Source organism: Schistocerca piceifrons, chromosome 2 (genome assembly GCF_021461385.2).
Source record: "Schistocerca piceifrons isolate TAMUIC-IGC-003096 chromosome 2, iqSchPice1.1, whole genome shotgun sequence".
In the NCBI taxonomy this organism is placed as follows: Eukaryota; Metazoa; Arthropoda; class Insecta; order Orthoptera; family Acrididae; genus Schistocerca; species Schistocerca piceifrons.
In genome coordinates this window covers 811,334,707-811,352,617 of record NC_060139.1, presented here as the reverse complement: position 1 = coordinate 811,352,617, position 17,911 = coordinate 811,334,707, and the positions used below count along the sequence as shown (strand labels likewise).

Sequence of the window (17,911 nt, the reverse complement as noted above, 5' to 3'; positions counted from 1 at the left end):
TATGTTGAAATTTCATGTACTAACAAGCTCCACGACCTAGGAAATTTGCTCGCCCATTTGATCCTACGGAACGTGACGTGTAAATATATAAAATAAGAAAAAAACGAGCTCGTGAACAATCAGAGAGTTACCTTATCCTCCACTCAGATACATTCCTACTGTGAGACGTTCGTAATCGGTTTGGTACAACAGCAACACTCAACTTTTCAATTGCACTATATGATGGCAGAAAAGTACTTAAGAAAGATGTTTGGAGCAAAGGGGTTAGGTGAACTAGATAGAAACTAGAAGCTACGACCGAAGACCGAAAATGGATTTTACATTATATCAGTTAGTAATGAAAGTTGCTATGTTTGCAGGTTACAACCTTCACGAGAATGAGGACGTCTGCTTACATTGCTGTGCTGGCGCTGCTGCTGGGCACTGTGACGACTGCCGACGAACATGACCGCAGTCACCTAGTCGAAAAGCTGCTGCGTCTCGGCTCTGGACAACTTGCTGCAAAGCTGCTACCAGGCCTTAAACTCACTCACGTCGGTGCTGTTAGACCCATTTCCGGTGACGACCTGGAAGTCAGCAGACTCTCCTTCTCACTGGATTCTACAACCCAAGAGTGAGTACAAATTAGCGTTTGCCTAAAGGGTCCTAAAATTTCACTAGACATTACTTGGCGTTCGATAAACTGCTAATGTAGTCATGTAATCTTTCTAACCCTTTGACTGCTGTTGACGTGTTAACTAGCCATCCTCCACCAGTGTCCAGGTGCCAAGGAAGTGTTTAAATGCGACCCTTTCATTTTCCTTAAGCGCTACTGACGTGTTTTCGCGTCCATTACCTCAGATACACTAACTGCTGCAGACAAATTTCTTCCATATCCCAGTGAATAAAAAAAAATCGCGTATGTATCACACTACATATTTGTCTGTTTGCATGCTATCATTTACAGAAGAAATCGGTTCGATATTTTGAGCCATTTAGGAAATATGACGATTTTTACGAACACATAATTCCCTAGAATGAGATTTTCACGCTGCAGCGGAGTGTGCGGTCATATGCAACTTCCTGGCAGATTAAAACTGTTTACCGAACCGAGACTCGAACTCGGGACCCTTGCCTTTCGCGGGAAAGTGCTCCACCATCTGAGCTACCCAAGCACGACTCACGCCCCGTACTCATAGCTTTACTTCCGCTAGTACCTCGTCCCCTACTTTCCAAACTTCACAGAAGATCTTCTGCGATGGTACAGCAGTCGTGGCTGTCGCATCGCAGTCGCGAAGTGGGGCCGAGGCAGTGCCAGACAAGTTTTACAGTCTGACGATAATTCAAGGATTTGTAGTTTCAGCTTGTCGATGTCCACTATGGACAAACGGTAGTTACTGTTATTCTGAAGAAGGTTTGGTTATCCCGACTGAGACCTTGGGAAATTCTAGGTAGACGGTGCAACTGAGGCTGTTGATTATTAAAATTAAAATTAATATTTATACAGTTGGTAACAGGGCCGCGAAATGTTGAAGATATTCTCTGTTTACTATCCTCTGTTTACTATTCTTGCCAGCTGCACAGTGAAATTGTGCTGCAGCGTCACACAATCATCCATCGGCCACCATAGTTTACAATTTTCCATTTTTCGTCGATACCTGTACAAATATCGATTTGCAACCAGTCTGTACAACTCCTTCGTGGTGCGTCGGTTTTTTTGTGTGTAGAATGACATGCATGTCCGGTAGAACAGACACTGTGACGATTCACAGCTGCACGAAATACTTCGAAATTTATTCGCTGACTTTGAATCCCTAATATCAGTCGTATTAGGTACAGACCTATTACATAATATTGGCATACGCAAATCTGTGCCAGTCCGGGTCTCGAAATTGGATGTCCCATTAAACACGAGTGGTATCCTAAACCAGGTCGGCTGTCTACGCACGTTCCCTAGTCAGACCCAGAGCTCCATACGCCACACACTACATCCTTATAACGTAATCAAGCATTAGGTGATGAATTTGGTGGGCTACTATAGAAGGATGTTGACAGTATGAAGGATGTAGATCTGTGTCGGTCCGCTAACAGTAAGTAGAAAAGCCTGTTTCGATTCCGAGTCTGCCATAAATTTTCATATATCTGTATTGGAAAGCAGATCTACATCTAATACAGCCTATGCCAGGAATTCGTAGTCAGCGAATATATTTCAAAATATATTGAAATCAAAAATCTATACCTACTTGGAAAACAAATATTTTGCACTGAAATTGGGGAGCAATGTTGCACTGATATTGGTTATCTCGTATAAATTATTACTAAAATATCAATTTAAAATCTTCTAAGATGAACACCATCTCGTGTTTAGCAGTTTAGAAATAAACATGCGATTGAAATAATCAGGAGAGAGGGAAAGAGAGAGAGAGAGAGAGAGAGAGAGAGAGAGAGAGAAAATGTGACAGTGGGACATTATGGTGTCTTACCTAGCCTGCTGGCGGTAATATTTTCAGAGCTGCTGCTGGCTGCAGGCCGGTGATTTACTATTTGCAAACAGTATATATCTTGGCTGCATCAGAAAACTCACAAAACCTCTGCTGAGTATCGTTCTGTGCAAACAATAGTGAACAGACGATTATAATCTACAACTGAAAGATAATTAGATTTAAGAGCTGTTCGGCTTAAGGACGGGTAAAGGAACAGGAGATGCTATTCGACTCTAAGGAATAACTGACAGGTCTTCTGATACCCAGGAAAATATAGGCATGATTGTCCAGTTTTTATTGACTTTGTATAAATTTTTCATAGAGTACGGTGGGTTACGCTTTTAGGTGTTCTGAAGCAAATTAGTTTACTGAAAATAATATGGAGTAATAAACAATCTGTTCACGACACAACAGGTAAAACTAAGGATAGAAGAATCGATGACAGAAGGAAAGGACCTGGGAGAAGAGTTAGAGGAGGCTGTTGTCTTTCACCTACTCAGTTTAATGTCTGTTTAAATGATTCAACTGAAAACCTCTTTCAACAACAGAGTGGTGTGATAATGGAAGGAAGGATAATCGAATGCATAAGATTTCTTATGATATCGTGTTACAAAGTGGAAACGAAAAAGTCATTTAACAATAATTTGTGAAAGGAACTGAAAGCGTGGAATGTGGGATAACGATAAATGTGCAAAAGACTAAGGCAAGGGTTTATGCAAGGCAACTAAGGACGACAGAAATGAAAATTTGTGATGAGTTAGTGGAACAAGTTGACAGCTTCAGGTACCAAGGATGCAAAATGACTAGTAGTATAACGCATAATTAAGAAACAATCATTTAAGAAAAGATCAGTAAAATGTTTTGTATGTGGTGTGGCGTGGTATCGTCTCGAAAAATCGACATAGCTACGGAGAGAAGGGAAATGCCTACAGCCTTCGGAGATGTGGATTTGAAGGAGAAATGGACGGATAAAATAAATAATGAACTTGTGTTACACCTAATGAATACGAATAGACAAATGTTGGAAAGAACTAATAGGAGGAAAAGGAAGTGGCTAGCTCACTGGATGATAAGAGACTGCTTAGTAAATGATACATTAGGTACATTTGCATGGACGAGGGGCACTGGAGTGACTTAGAGGATGACTGAGGCTTAAATCCCTATTCAGCAGTCCTAATATCCATAATATGGTGTCTGGGAAGACAGCCAGATATGGAAGAAAATACTAGATAATAAACGACATCAAGTTAAGTGAATCATACACAGTTTCGAAAAGGATGGCGGAAAACTGAGAGGGCTAGAGAATGCTGAACTTGCAGTGATGGACCCCGCCGTATTGGCGGAACACATCATCGCCATTATAATCATCAGTCTGCTTAAGTGTTCCTGTACTTTGGCCAAACAGTTATATTGAAATCTCCACGTCAATGGGTGTCGCATTACAGCTTGTTGTCTTAAAGGAGCTGCCAGTATGAAATGGTTTAATGCGAGTTTTCATAATCCTAGTTGAGACATTGTCCCTATCTGAATCAGGAACCAAGGACGGAAGGAAGATACTCATCTTGTCCCGTCGATAACGGGGCCATTAGCTACGGGCCCAGGCTGAGATTCGTCGAAGGTGTGCACGAAACTCTCCGCGTCTTTTCAGTGCAACCAATTTTTAGTGCAACCATCCTGCAAATTGCATGAAAAGATTTAAGAAAATTACGGATATTTGGATTGCCTGACAGGAATTTTAACCTCACTTGTTCCGTAAACGACTCTAGGGCCTCAACGACTCCATCACCTTTCTCGAATCATGTTCCCATGCCCAGCATTAGACATCTCAGTTCGTGCAAACCGCACCGTAGCTCATTTGCACAACGTGCATGGTTCCTTCATAACCCAATGAAAGTGAAACATTGCGAAGATGACGCTGTAGTGATCCGTTCACTTTAGCAGCGATGGGCTGTAACAAAAGCCATATGCATGACATAAGTGTAGGAGCTTCTACATTAAATTTTAAGTTAAGCCAATGATGTCTTTCGTATATTTCGGAGAAAGCAAATTACCTATCACGGATGACACTACGAAACATTCATCAACTACTTTTATCATCACAATTTATCCTAATGTCTTCTGAGTAGTATACCTCGTACATGGTGGTACAAGGAAGCGGTAAATTCTGAAGTAATAAACACAAAGGTAAAGAACATTAATTTAGAAGTTTTATCATTGAAAATAACCTGTGAAATACAGGCTATTAAGTGTTGCTAAAAAAAAGGCTTTGCAAAGTCCTACAAGATACCTGTTCAAACTTTTGCCCTCTTGGGATGAAATTCTGAAATTTTGAAAGACAATTCGAATCACTTCCATTGGTGCTTCTCCAGTCTTAGTTCTCACCTCAGCGATTATCGTTGGGCTAGTGGTATAACCTTCCCTTTGCTTTTGAACATGTTCAGCTGCAAAAGTCTCTATCATATCTATTTTTCCTTCAGACGTTACTTCATTGTATTCCCTCTGTCACCCGCAAGGAGTAATCACACCAGTCTCCAACCTTTATCCAGTGCATTCGTCGTTCATGTAACTGACGAGAATTTCCATGTTCCCAATCCCGAAAAATCGGTTTCTTTACGTGCCTAGTTATACAAAAAGGAGTCTCATCCACGAAAAGATTGTCGAGAAAATTGGGGCAGCCATTAATCATTACCACAATTTTTCATGCTCCCAATACCGAAAAATCGGTTTCTTTACGTGCCTAGTTATACAGAAAGGAGTCTCATCCACGAAAAGATTGTTAACAAAATTGGGGCAGTCATTAATCATTACCATAATTTTTCGCTGAAGTGTTGTATTCAGATGGATTCAGTTGCTGTACAACTTGAATTTTATGGGGGTTAACCTCCGGATCAATGCAGAGTACCATAGGCCATTGTTCGGCTTAGATTTAACATAGCCACCTTCTTCCTTATACATTGCCAAGGGCTCTCTCTGATTGACGCCCGAAATGTTTTTAACTTTTCCTGGGTTTCGTACCATACTTTGACCTCTTGGTGAAGTCCTTTTTGTAGCTGTACGTATCTTCTCGGAATTATCAATCCATTTATTGATGACGTGGCGAGATGGAACGCGCCCATGCCCTCCTGAATTGTAACGAAGTCGGAATTACCCAAGAGCAGCAGTCAGACTGTCGCCATTCTTGTGAAATACTTTCACGCAAATGCACGTTGTGATACTGGTTCACGACTCTTAAACGGCAAGTACTTTGCCGCTTAGAGATGCCGCTTCCATCTTTCTACCAACTCATCAGGGCTGCCACAACTACTTTTAAGGTTTCCCAGTACCACACTGCATATAGGTAGGTATGCCACCCCACTATATCATCCCCCATGAGCATGCTTTTATCAAGTCCTCACCGAACATGAACAGTTATAGTTTGTCAGTCCGCTAGGTTGAAATAAACCGTTAGCACAGTCTTTTGGATTTGATCTCAGTGCAAGATATGTACATTTGGCAGGCTGACTTCACAGTGACTGTCTCATCAAATGTAGGCTTTCACTGTAGAGATATTTTTTTCCAGTGTCGACTATTTTACTTATGATACCCCTACGCTGTGTTTTAGTGTGGAAGGAGTCCTGAGTGACCTTACCATCTCTGGAATCTCATCGCTTAAAGTGAAGAGAACTGGTAGAACCATCGAAGTTAGCGGAGACATCACTATGGAAGGAAACTACGAGCTGGCCGGCACTGTGAGAGAGGGCCGTCTGGACGGGGCAGGAGCAATCAGGTGAGTCAATTATCACTTCTTCTCTGGCTCATAATCTACTTGCCGAGTAAATCTAAGAATGTAACAAGCAGACGAGGCTGGTGAGGCAATGGCGCGCACCTCGTCATCCAATTCGATTCGTAGTTGTCGAAGATACTTACATTAGTATTTTGCCAGTAAGAACACTAGTTATGTTATGATATCCATCAGACTGTGTAACAATTTTTCGAGTTAAATTTTATATCCTTCTCCTGTGCATAACGGAATGAAAACATGTAACACAGTTGAGTCTGACTTGTCTTTAAAACTTGGACGATAATCTCTTTCCCTTGACGTCCTCCACGCTCTGACTTGTCTTTAAAACTTGGACGATAATCTCTTTCCCTTGACGTCCTCCACGCTCTAATACATATCTAATACAGCATCACAGAAATGGTACTTCACTGCACAGGAGCCATCACAGTTAATCCCCTCACATAGTTAGAAACTTACAAATCAACGCAGAGAAAACAAACTGACTTAGTACTTAATTATGTCATACGAAAACTCACTAAGTTTGTATTCGAAATACGTTTACGCATGCAGTGGACGAGCATGTTATCAAGTTCATTTCCTTGAACTTTGCCAAGAGGCAAAGCCTATGGAGTTCCAACGTAGCCAGATTAAAAAAAAAAAAAAAGTGCATAAATGTTTTGACCAGTGCATACTTGAGTGAACTCAGATCATGCTACTTTGAAAGAGGCCAATATTAAGAGAACACATTTCATAAGAATGCAAATTTGCTGCATAATTTTCATGTATTTTGTCACACCCTATACCAGAAGTTTTCCACAAGAACGTATAAGCTTCTCTATGTAAGTAAGCCGATTTGATGAACCGTGTCCACTTAAATGTAGAAAACAATGTATTACGAATGTTTCACGAAACATACGAATGCATTTTAATAAAGCGAGCCGTCTCACGCCTTCTGTGTCAACGAAGAATATTAAGTGTCTGTGATATCGAAAACTGTAGACGTATGAATTTCGAAAAGACATAAAAATAGGTTTCTCAGTCGGTTGTTTGTTGTTATCGGTTATTTCCTGAAAATCGTCTCTCTGCTTTGGACTCTACATGACACTTAAGGTTTGCGTTTTATCGGCATATATTCACTCTTGTGGTGTTACTGTTTCAGCATAAATGCGCCTGGTTTTCAAGCCTCAGCTACTGCAGATACCACACCGATTGACGACACCACAGCTAACGTCAACTCTGTGCAGTTATCAGTGTCTGCACCATCTGTTACGGTTAGTATTAGTTGTAAATAAGTGTTCCTCAGTTCATTGCACTGAGAAAAACGGACGTCTATTTTACTTAAGGATGGAACTATCATTTTGAATAATAACAGATAGTAATCCTTCGATCAAATACGTATCTTTATGCTAGCTTTATCATTACTACTGAAAACTGTTGAATGATAGAATTCGCATCACTTCATGATTTATTATAAAGTATCTTATCAACTGAGTATCCAAGTAGTGCAGGAGACCAGAGGATATATCTGCAAAACACTTCACATGTCTTTTTCGCTTTCCGTAAATCCATATCACCTAATGTGTTCATGTATTTCAGTATATTGAGAATACTGACTTCGTCCCTTCGCTCCAGGATACAGATATTCGAGCGACAAGTCCAGATCTGTCTTAACTCCCTCTCCGGTTGTATCCTCTACTGCTGATATGGCCAGCCGCGATTTTCTCTTTTGTGACAACCAGTTAATCTCAGAGTAGCACTTAGACAAAAATATCCTTGGTTATTTGTTGTCTATATTCCAGTCTTTGTCTTCCACTACAGTGTTTACCTGTTGGAGGTTACACCGAGAGGTCTCAACACTTCTCATATCATCCTGTCGCTTCTTATTGTCAGCGTCTGCGACACACTCCCGTCCTTGCCATTTCTGTGTCATTTATTACCTTATAAGGTCACTAAATTTTCGGCATCTTTCAGCAACACAACATTTTTAACACCTCCTTTTCTTTCTAGTTTTTCTTAGAGTCCATAGTTCACTTCATTACAATGCTGTGCTCCAAACGTACATTCCCTTAGATTCGTTGCTCAAATTAAGAACTAAGTTTAATACAAGAGGGATTATTTTAGTGACTAATGTCATATTTACTTGTGCTGGTCTACTGCTTACACCCGCCCTACTTCTTGCGTAATGTGTTATTTTACTTCGATGGTAGCAGAAGTCCTTCGTCTACTTCTTAGTCTTCAGCTGTGATGTTAAGTTTATTCCTAATCTCTTACCTGTTATTCCATTTTATTTCGTCTTTCTTTGATTTACCCTCAGTCCACAGTCACTACTTATTAGACTGTTCATCTCATTTAAAACCTCCTGTAAATCCTTCTCACTCTCACTGAGGATAACTAAAACAACTACTGTTACCACTGATGCACTTTCATCTTAAATGTTAAACTCATGTCTTTTGGTTTCGTCTTTGCTTGATGCACTTTCATCTTAAATGTTAATCTCATGTCTTTTAGTTTCGTCTTTGCTTCTTCTACGTGCTGTTTGGACAACAGAGAAGAAAGAGTAATTCCTTGTGTTACACCCTTTTTTAACCAACACCGTCTCCCTTGGTCTTCCGTTCTCACTATTCCCTTTTGGTTCTTATACACATTTCATATTACCCTCTACCCATGTAACTTATTCCTACTTTTCCGAGAACTTCGAACAACTAGCATCATTTTAAGTTTCAGACCGCTTTTAAAATGGCAAATCCAATGAAGGTGTCCTTTCTAAATTCTCGCCTCCATTATCAATCACAGCTGTCTCTTTTGTGCCTTCACTTCTGCCTTGTTCCTTCGCCAGTCTCTGAAAGCTCTGTCAAACTCTGATAATACACTACTGGCCATTAAAATTCCTACAACAAGAAGAAATGCAGTTGATAAACGGGTATTTATTGGACAAATATATTATACTAGAACTGACATGTGATTACATTTTCACACAGTTTGGGCGCATAGATCTCGAGAAATCAGTACCCAGAACAACCACCTCTGGCCATAGTAGCGGCCTTGATACGCCTGGGATTGAGTCAAACAGAGCTTGGATGGCATGTACAGGTACAGCTGCCCACGGAGCTTCAACGCGATACCACAGATCATCAAGAGTAGTGACTGGCGTATTGTGACGAGCCAGTTGCTCGGCCACCACTGACCAGACGTTTACAATTGGTGAGAGATCTGGAGAATGTGCTGGCCAGGGAAGGGGTCTAACACTTTCTGTTTCCAGAAAGGCCCGTACAGGACCTGCAACATGCGGTCGTGCATTATCCTGCTGAAATGTACGATTTCGCAGGGATCGAATGAAGGGTAGAGCCACGGGTCGTAACACATCTGAAATGTAACGTCCACTGTTCACTGCGAACAAGAGGTGACCGAGACGTGTAACCAATGGCACCCCGTACCATCGCGCCGGGTGATACGCAAGTATGGCGATAACGAGTACACGCTTCCAGTGTGCGTTCACCGTGATGTCGCCAAACACGGATGCGACCATCATGATGCTGTAAACAGAACCTGGATTCATCCGAAGCAATGACGTTTTGTCATTCGTGCAGCCGCGCGGGATTAGCCGAGCGGTCTTGGGCGCTGCAGTCGTGGACTGTGCGGCTGGTCCCGGCGGAGCTTCGAGTCCTCCCTCGGGCATGGGTGTGTGTTTGTACTTAGGATAATTTAGGTTAAGTAGTGTGTAAGCTTAGGGACTGATGACCTTAGCAGTTAAGTCCCATAAGATTTCACACACATTTCATTTCCATTCGTGCACCCAGGTTCGTCGTTGAGTACACCATCGCAGGCGCCCCTGTCTGTGATGCAGTGTCAAGGGTAACCGCAGCTATGGTCTCCGAGCTGATAGTCCATGCTGCTGCAAACGTCATCAACCTGTTCGTGCAGATGGTTGCTGTCTTGTAAACGTCCCCATCTGTTGACTCAGGGATCGAGACGTGGCTGCACGATCCGTTACAGCCATGCGGATAAGATGCCTATCATCTCGACTTGTAGTGATACGAGGCCGATGGATTCCAGCATGGCGTTCACGTTTTACCCTGCTGAACCCACCGATTCCATATTCTACTAACAGTCATTGGATCTCGAACAACGCGAGCAACAATGTCGCGATACGGTAAACCACAATCGCGATGGGCTACAATCCGACCTTTATCAAGGTCGGAAACGTCATGGTATGTATTTCTGCTCTTTACACGAGGCACCACAACAACGTTTCACCAGGCAATGCCGGTCAACTGCTGTTTGTGTATGAGAAATCGGTTGGAAACTTTCCTCATGTGAGCACATTGTAGTTGTCGCCACCAGCGCCAACCTTGTGTGAATTCTCAGGGAAGTTAATCATTTGCATATCACAGCATCTTCTTATTGTCGGTTAAATTTCGCGTCTGTAGCACGTCATCTTCGTGGTGTAGCAATTTTAATGGCCAGTAGTGTATGTTCCCTATGTCACTGAAATCGACTTCCATTTCTTCTTTTGTCACGACAGCACACAGTTCTTGTCCCTCATAGAGGGCGTCGGTGTGTGCCTACCCATTCCATCCATCCGCCCTCTCCTCTCTGTTAAACAGTAGAAATGTTGAGACCGTTGCATTTAATGTAAACGATAGTTTCTTGATTTTCGTGCGTGTTCAGGCTTTTCTTTCTACTGTCATTGCTCTTGCAAGTTCTTTACATTTTTCGAGCAGCCATTTACACTGTCCAGTCACTAGAATATGAGCACCAATCAAAAGCCTGAATAACCACATTTTGCAACGCAGACAGCTGAGGGACGTGCAGGAAGAGAATCAGTGACGTTCTAGAAGCTATGGACAGGGCTGTGGAGCCATGGGCGACTAAAGTGATGTGGCGAGCTGCGCCCGGTTTCTCGTCTGATGATCCGTGCCGTGAACAGCTCGTTCGAGGTGGTTCCATATGTTCTCGATTGGGTTTCGATCCTGGGAAGTACTTTAAACTCTTCTAACTACACACGTAAAATGCGATCTGTGAGACACATTGAGTCGTCCTGCTGATAGATGCCTTCGTGCCAGGATGAACGTAGTTGACATGGTTTCCAAGGATAAATGCATGCTTGTGTTGATCCAGTGTGCCTTCCAGAATGACGAGTTCACCCACAGAATGCGGTGGTAGTTGTGATAAGTTCCTATGGGACCAAAATGCTGAGGTCATCGGTCCCTAGGCTTACACCCTGATTAATCCAACTTAAACTAAATTACTCTAAGGACAACACACACACACACACACACACACACACACACACACACACTCATGCCTGAGGTAGGACTCGAACCAACAATGGGGGGAGCCGCGCGAACTGTGCAAGTCGCCCAAGACCGAGCGGCAACCCACGAAAACACTCCCCAGACCATGGCTGCCCCTCAACCCTGCATCCTTTACTTCCAGACGTACAGTCCAATAGCCATCTGTCCGATGGAGCATGAACCGTGAGTCATCTGAAAAGGCCACCTCTCCCCACTAAGTGGACGTCCAGTTTCGGTATTGGTTGCAAATTCCAGCCATTGTCGATGATGAACAGAAGTCAGCATGGGTGCATGAACGAAGCTCCTGCTGCGCAGGCTCATATGCAGCAAAGTTCGCTGAACAGTCTTTGAGGGGACACAGTAGCCCCTTGGTTCATCGTGGTGGTCAGTCCCTCAACAGTTGCACATCCACACATTTCCGCAGCCGTCGTTCAGCCCTGTCAACTAACGCCCTTGTACACCGTAGTTGCCTCGGCACCAGTCTTGGATACCGCTATTTTCCCTTTTCCCATGTATGTATACTTAAACTACGATGGCACGCGAACATTTTACAGACTTCCGCTTCATAACGCTTCCGCCATTGTCCCAAAAGTCAACGATTATGCCCTATTGGACGTCACATAAGTGGATCAACTGGTTTTGTTTTACACAAGGTTTCTTTGCTGTTACCATCGTTGTACTTGTCTATGATTCCCATTTTAAGTGATGTCCACTCCTCTTCAACTGTACTGCCGAATTTAGTAATTATTATCGCAGTATCCGTAGTATAAGAGAACTTGAAGTAAACATCATAATTATTCAGTATCCGGCAACATTATACACTGATTATTTGTGACTGTTCTCTCTTAACCTCGAGCCAAATTGTGATCCGAATGTACATCTGCCTCTACATACGCTTAACAAAATAATATGTGACTTGGCATTCGATGCCTCATCATGCTATCCCAGAGACGAACACCTCCAAACTTCTGGCACTAGTCACAATTCGTCTGGCAGAAATATCACAATAGAGTAATACTTTGAATATGGTGAGCAATCAAAGTACAGCCATTTATACATCATAATGTATGCCAGCTTCCGCTAATTTCTGTCGCCCACTACAGATCATTGAACATCATGCCCAACACCTCTCTGCTTGCATTCGTGTATCACGTCCCACCACTTATTTATGTTTACTCTCCTCGTCAAATTTCTGGATATGCAAATTTCTATAGCCACGAAATTATAGAAACGGAAATCTGTCATTTCCCCCAATAGAATTCGACCATTATTGCGCCTGTTCCGACATACATGCCCTTCCTTTCATAATCCCTTATATTTAAATGAATAACCTTACACCATCTTGTCTTGCCATTCGTGCAGTCCAACCTCCATAACACCTTCGTCAAGATTTTTGTCTCAAATCTCTGGTGACTTGTTTCCAGGTATCCAGTCGATATGATCATTCAATTTTTGTGGTGAAAAGAAAACACACGTTATTACACTTGTTTAGCATATCTGGTTCGCTTCATAAATTTTCGCCAAGAAAATACAAAATATTATTATAAGTAATTCCTTTCCTTTAAATTATTTAGGTATCTAAAGAATTGTAATTCACATTCTTTCTGCTAATGTTTGCAATTGTCAACATGACTGCTGAAGTATGCTGTCGGGCGTTAAGACACTAAAACAGTCAGTTTGAAAAGTAACTTCTGCCTTATGAAAATCATTGGATTTTATGCGGTTTTCCCTAAGCTTATCTTATATTTACTGTTTCCATGTTAAGGAATTACCTTCCTGAATTGATTGCACATTATTCTTTCTGCTCTGCTGAAAACTGGGGTTGATGTATTTGCCTAGGGATAGCGTCTTTGATTTGTAATCAAAACTTCCTCGGTCCCAGGTTCGAAATCCGGCACCGATTAAATTTTGATTAATAATCAGCAGTGGCGGCCGAAGTCTTCCGGCCTTCTCAAAGAGCCGGTGGAGTGGACGGAGGTTCGGGGCACTCTCTTGTCCTTGGGGTGGCTAACTGCCCCTAAAGCAGGGAGAATCAGCGAAGATCAGCGGCATGAAGATGAAGAAGGCAATAGAAACCACTGTATTAAAGACACATAACGTGTATCCACAGAAAATGTGGCCTCTAATTGAAAAAAAAAGTGTCGTGATGATCTCTCCATTGGCAAAAGACACCGGAATAGTTCCCCTTTCGGATCTCCGAGAGGGGACTGCCGAGGGGAAGGCTGACCATGAGAAATGATTGAATAATCAATGAAAGTATAACGTTCTACGAGTCGGGGAGTGGAATGTCAGAAGCTTGTACGTGGTAGGGAAGCTACAAAATCTGAAAAGGGAAATGCAAAGGCTCAATCTACGTATAGTAGGGGCCAGTGAATTGAAATGGAAAGAAGACAGGGATTTCTGGTCAGATGAGTATAGGGTAATGTCAATAGCAGCAGAAAATGGTATAACGGGAATAAGATTCGTTATAAATAGAAAGTCCGGGCAAAGAGTGTGTTACAGCGAACAGTTCAGTGATAAGGTTGTTCTTCTCAGAATCTACAGCAAAGAAACACCGACAACGATACTTCAAGTATGCACGCAAGCTGAAGGCGAAGAAAAAGAAAGCGTGAGGATACTGAAACGGTAATGAAGTAAACAAACAGATATGAAACTGTAATAATCATGGGGCACTGGAAAGCAGTTGTAGGAGAAGACGAAAAGATTAGAGGAGAAAGGTGGGCTTGAGACATGGAATGAGAGAAGAGAGGGACTAATTGAGTTCTGCAATAAATTTCAATTAGCTGCAGCGAATACTCTGTTCAGAAATCACGAGAGGAGGAGGTATAATTGGAAAAGACCGGATGATACGGGAAGATTTCAGTTAGATTACATCATGGTCAGACAGAGATTCTGAAATACGGTACTCTATTGTAACGCTCTCGCTCTTTACGTAATTGGATAGTGCCTGACTATCTCTAGGTTATGCAAGTTAAGTGCTTTGCACTATTCCTGAGCTTCCTAATGTGTATTTTAGGTGGTCCTATTGTTTGTGTTGGTCCTATTGTGTGCTGAGTATTTTATGGTGGCTAATATACATCAGTGTGGCAGTTTTTCACTACCTTAGCAGGTCGGGCCATCTCGTTGTGCCCTTTCTGTGTGGTTTGTTCCCGGGATTCGAGACAAGCCTATTTTCGGACTGCTGTGACTTTTCGTAGAAAAGTCGAGTCGTCTGTCTAATTCAATCCTTAATTGTCTGTACTCCTGTGATATTATCTAGCTATTCACGTTGGTGTGTAGAATGTATGAGTCTGGCGACTTACCTTCTGAGTTTCGGAAAAATATCATCCACACAATTCTGAAGACTGCAAGAGCTGACATGTGCTAGAATTATCAGTTTAACAGCTCATGCAGACAGCTCATGAAGTTGCTGAAAGAATAATATACAGAAGAATGGAAAAAATTGGAATGTGCTAGATTACGATCAATTTGGCATTAGAATAGATTAAGGAACCAGAGAGGCAATTCTGATGTTAAGGTTGATAATGGAAGCAAGACTAAAGAAAAATCAAGACACGTTCAGAGGATTTGTCGACCCGGAAAAAGTATTCGACAGTGTAAAGTGGTTCAAAGTGTTCGACGTTCTGAGAAAAATAGGAGTAAGGTTTCGGGAGCGACGGGTAATATACAACATATAAAGAGCCAAGAGGGAATGTTAAGAGTGGACAACCAATAACGAAGTGTTCTGACTAAAAAGGGTGTAAGACAGGTATGTAGTTTTACCCTCTACAGTTCAACCTGTACAAGGAAGAAGCAATGATGTAAATGAAAGAAAGGTTCAGGAATGGAAATAAAATTCAAGGTGAAGGGATGTCAATGACAATTTTCACTGATGACATGACTATCCTGATTGAAAGTGAAGAAGAATTACATGATATGCCGAATGGAATGACGAACTAGTGAGAATAGAATATGGATTGAGAATAAATCGAAAAAAGACGAAAGTAATGAGAAGTAGCACAAGTTAGAATAGCGAAAAACTTAGGGTAGGTGGTCACGAAGTAGATGAAGTTAAGGACTTCTGCTACCTAGGCAGAAAAGTAACAAATGACGGACGAAGCAAGCGTCACATCAAAAGCAGGCTATCACTGGCAAAAATGACATTTCTGGCGAAGAGAAGTCTACTAGTATCAAACATAGGCCTCAATTTGGGGAAGAAATTTCTGAGAATATTCTTTTGGAGCACAGCATTGTATGGTAGTGAAACATGGACTGTGGGGAAACCGGAAAAAAAGAGAATCGAAGCATTTGAGATGTGGTGCTACAGGCGAATGTCGAAAATTAGATGGACTGATAAGGTAAGCAATGAGGATGTTCTGCGTAGAATCGTAGAGGAAGGGAATATGTGAAAAACACTGAACGGGTGAAGGAACAGGAGGATAATACACTTGTTAAGACATCAGGGAGTGACTTCCATGGTACTAGAGGGAGCTGTAGAGGACAAAAATTGTAGACTAAGACAGAGATTGGAATACATCCAGCAAATAATTGAGAACGTAGGTCGCAAGTGCTACTCTGAGGTGAAATGATTGGCGCAGGAGAGGAATTCGTGGCGGACCACATCAAACCAGCCAGAAGGCTGTGAACGCCCGCTCCCCCCCCCCCCCCCCCCCCCGCCCCCTTCCGAAAAAAAAACTTCACCTTTGATCGAACTCTGTGCAAGTTCTTTAGCCATGTGACCTCCTTTTGAGAAATGTTTGCTATTGATATGAGGCTGAGAATTTTCCTATAGCCTTAAATGAGTTGACTTTTAGTATCTATATTTCCGTATCTGTTGGGAAACGTTACTAGCCACAGGTAACTGCAAAGGGATTACTAATGCACAAACTATTTTAAGAAATTATCTTTTTTTATCTGATTGGTATGTACGTTAATAAGACTGTTAAAATACCAATGTCCCCATTTTCATTATTTCCCGACCATTTAATATAGGTTTTGGTGTTTCGTTGTTGAAAGCTATTTTTATCAATTTTTTTCAGATAACTTACGAGAACCTCGTACTTGACAGCTCAGGTGTAGAAGAATTTCTGAAAGACCTTTTGGAACATTAAAACAATGAAAAAGGTAATCAAACTACTGTTGATGCAATACTTTTCACAATGTCTAATATCTAAATTTTGTATAGACACCTTGATCTTAATGAGAACAATGAATAACAGTGATACAAGGAGAGTAGATTCTTCTATTTGAATCATTTTTTAAATAAATGTTGAGTTTATAGTAATAGAGTAACTCAAGTCTTGTTTATGTAGGTGGACAAACGATGCAGATTATTTATTTATTTCACAATTTCTCTAGGTTACTGTGCAAAGTGCTACTGGCTGATCAAAAAGAGGAATAGCAGAAGAAGGTTTCCCATCAGAATTTGCAAAAATTCTGCACTGGTGGTGGATTGGTGTTCAACATCATGTTCGTACCTGAGACTTCATACCATGGCTGTAATTTCAATTGCATGTTGTAAGAAAATAAAAATAAAGATTTAGCAAGTAAATGATTATGAGTGCATTTCACAAGAATTTTTTTACTAATTACAGACTTACATAACAATTTATGTTACGAAATTGCTAATGAAATGCTGAATTAGGGCACTGCAAGACAACGTGAGTCAAGAGGAGAACAGTAGCAGCCTTTCCGTTTATACATCATATGGAATTAATTTGAAATTCAAACACTAACTATTCACTTGGAACTGCCCCAAGAAAACGTGGGCGAAGGAAGACTGCTGCTACCAACGAAGGTGCAGAAGTAATGGTTCTTCAGTCTGTTGCAATAAATCCGCATTATCGTCTTCGTCAAAAAATAGAGATGTTGATTTTAACCAAAGAAGCAGTATGCGTATTTTTCATACACAAAAAATATATGTTCCATGCATGTCTGCATCAAATCTACAAGGTAGTGATTTTCAGCGTCGTTTTGAGTAGTTTTTGTGGGTTATCCAGAAAGATATTAATTTTGTGTTGGAACTGTTGATTACTGATGAGACCACTTTCAGAAATCAAGGTAACATAAATTTAAGAAACGTGTATTACTGATCAGCGGTAAACAATCTCTGGCTTAATCAAGTGTTCAACCAACGGGAGCGAAGTGTGAATGTGTGATATACCATAATCGGCAGTACATGATTGGCCCTTATCCCGTTGACGGTTCCACTGTTATTAGAAAATGTCCAATTAGAACTCGTCAAGTGATGTGGCTCTACCATCATGGATGTCGGTGTTCTGCCCATAATCCTTTAGTAACAACAGATGTATTAAATCGTTCATCTCCAAATCGCTCGGTGAAAAGCAGTCCTATTAAGAGGTAGCCAGCACGATAGGCGTACCTGACGTCGCTAGCAAGCAGTTCCCAAGGAGGAT

General features: G+C 41.6%; 1 protein-coding gene across 1 annotated transcript; it reads left to right on the top strand.

Moving 5' to 3' along the window:
- Positions 1 to 363: 363 nt before the first annotated feature.
- On the top strand, positions 364 to 16,986 carry LOC124774871. Its single transcript, XM_047249521.1, has 5 exons — positions 364 to 613; positions 6,064 to 6,228; positions 7,382 to 7,493; positions 16,535 to 16,619; positions 16,854 to 16,986. Exons 1-4 carry the CDS (start codon positions 378 to 380, stop codon positions 16,604 to 16,606), a joined length of 585 nt encoding a protein of 194 aa, XP_047105477.1. The 5' UTR covers positions 364 to 377; the 3' UTR covers positions 16,607 to 16,619; positions 16,854 to 16,986.
- The last annotated feature ends 925 nt before the right edge of the window (positions 16,987 to 17,911 follow it).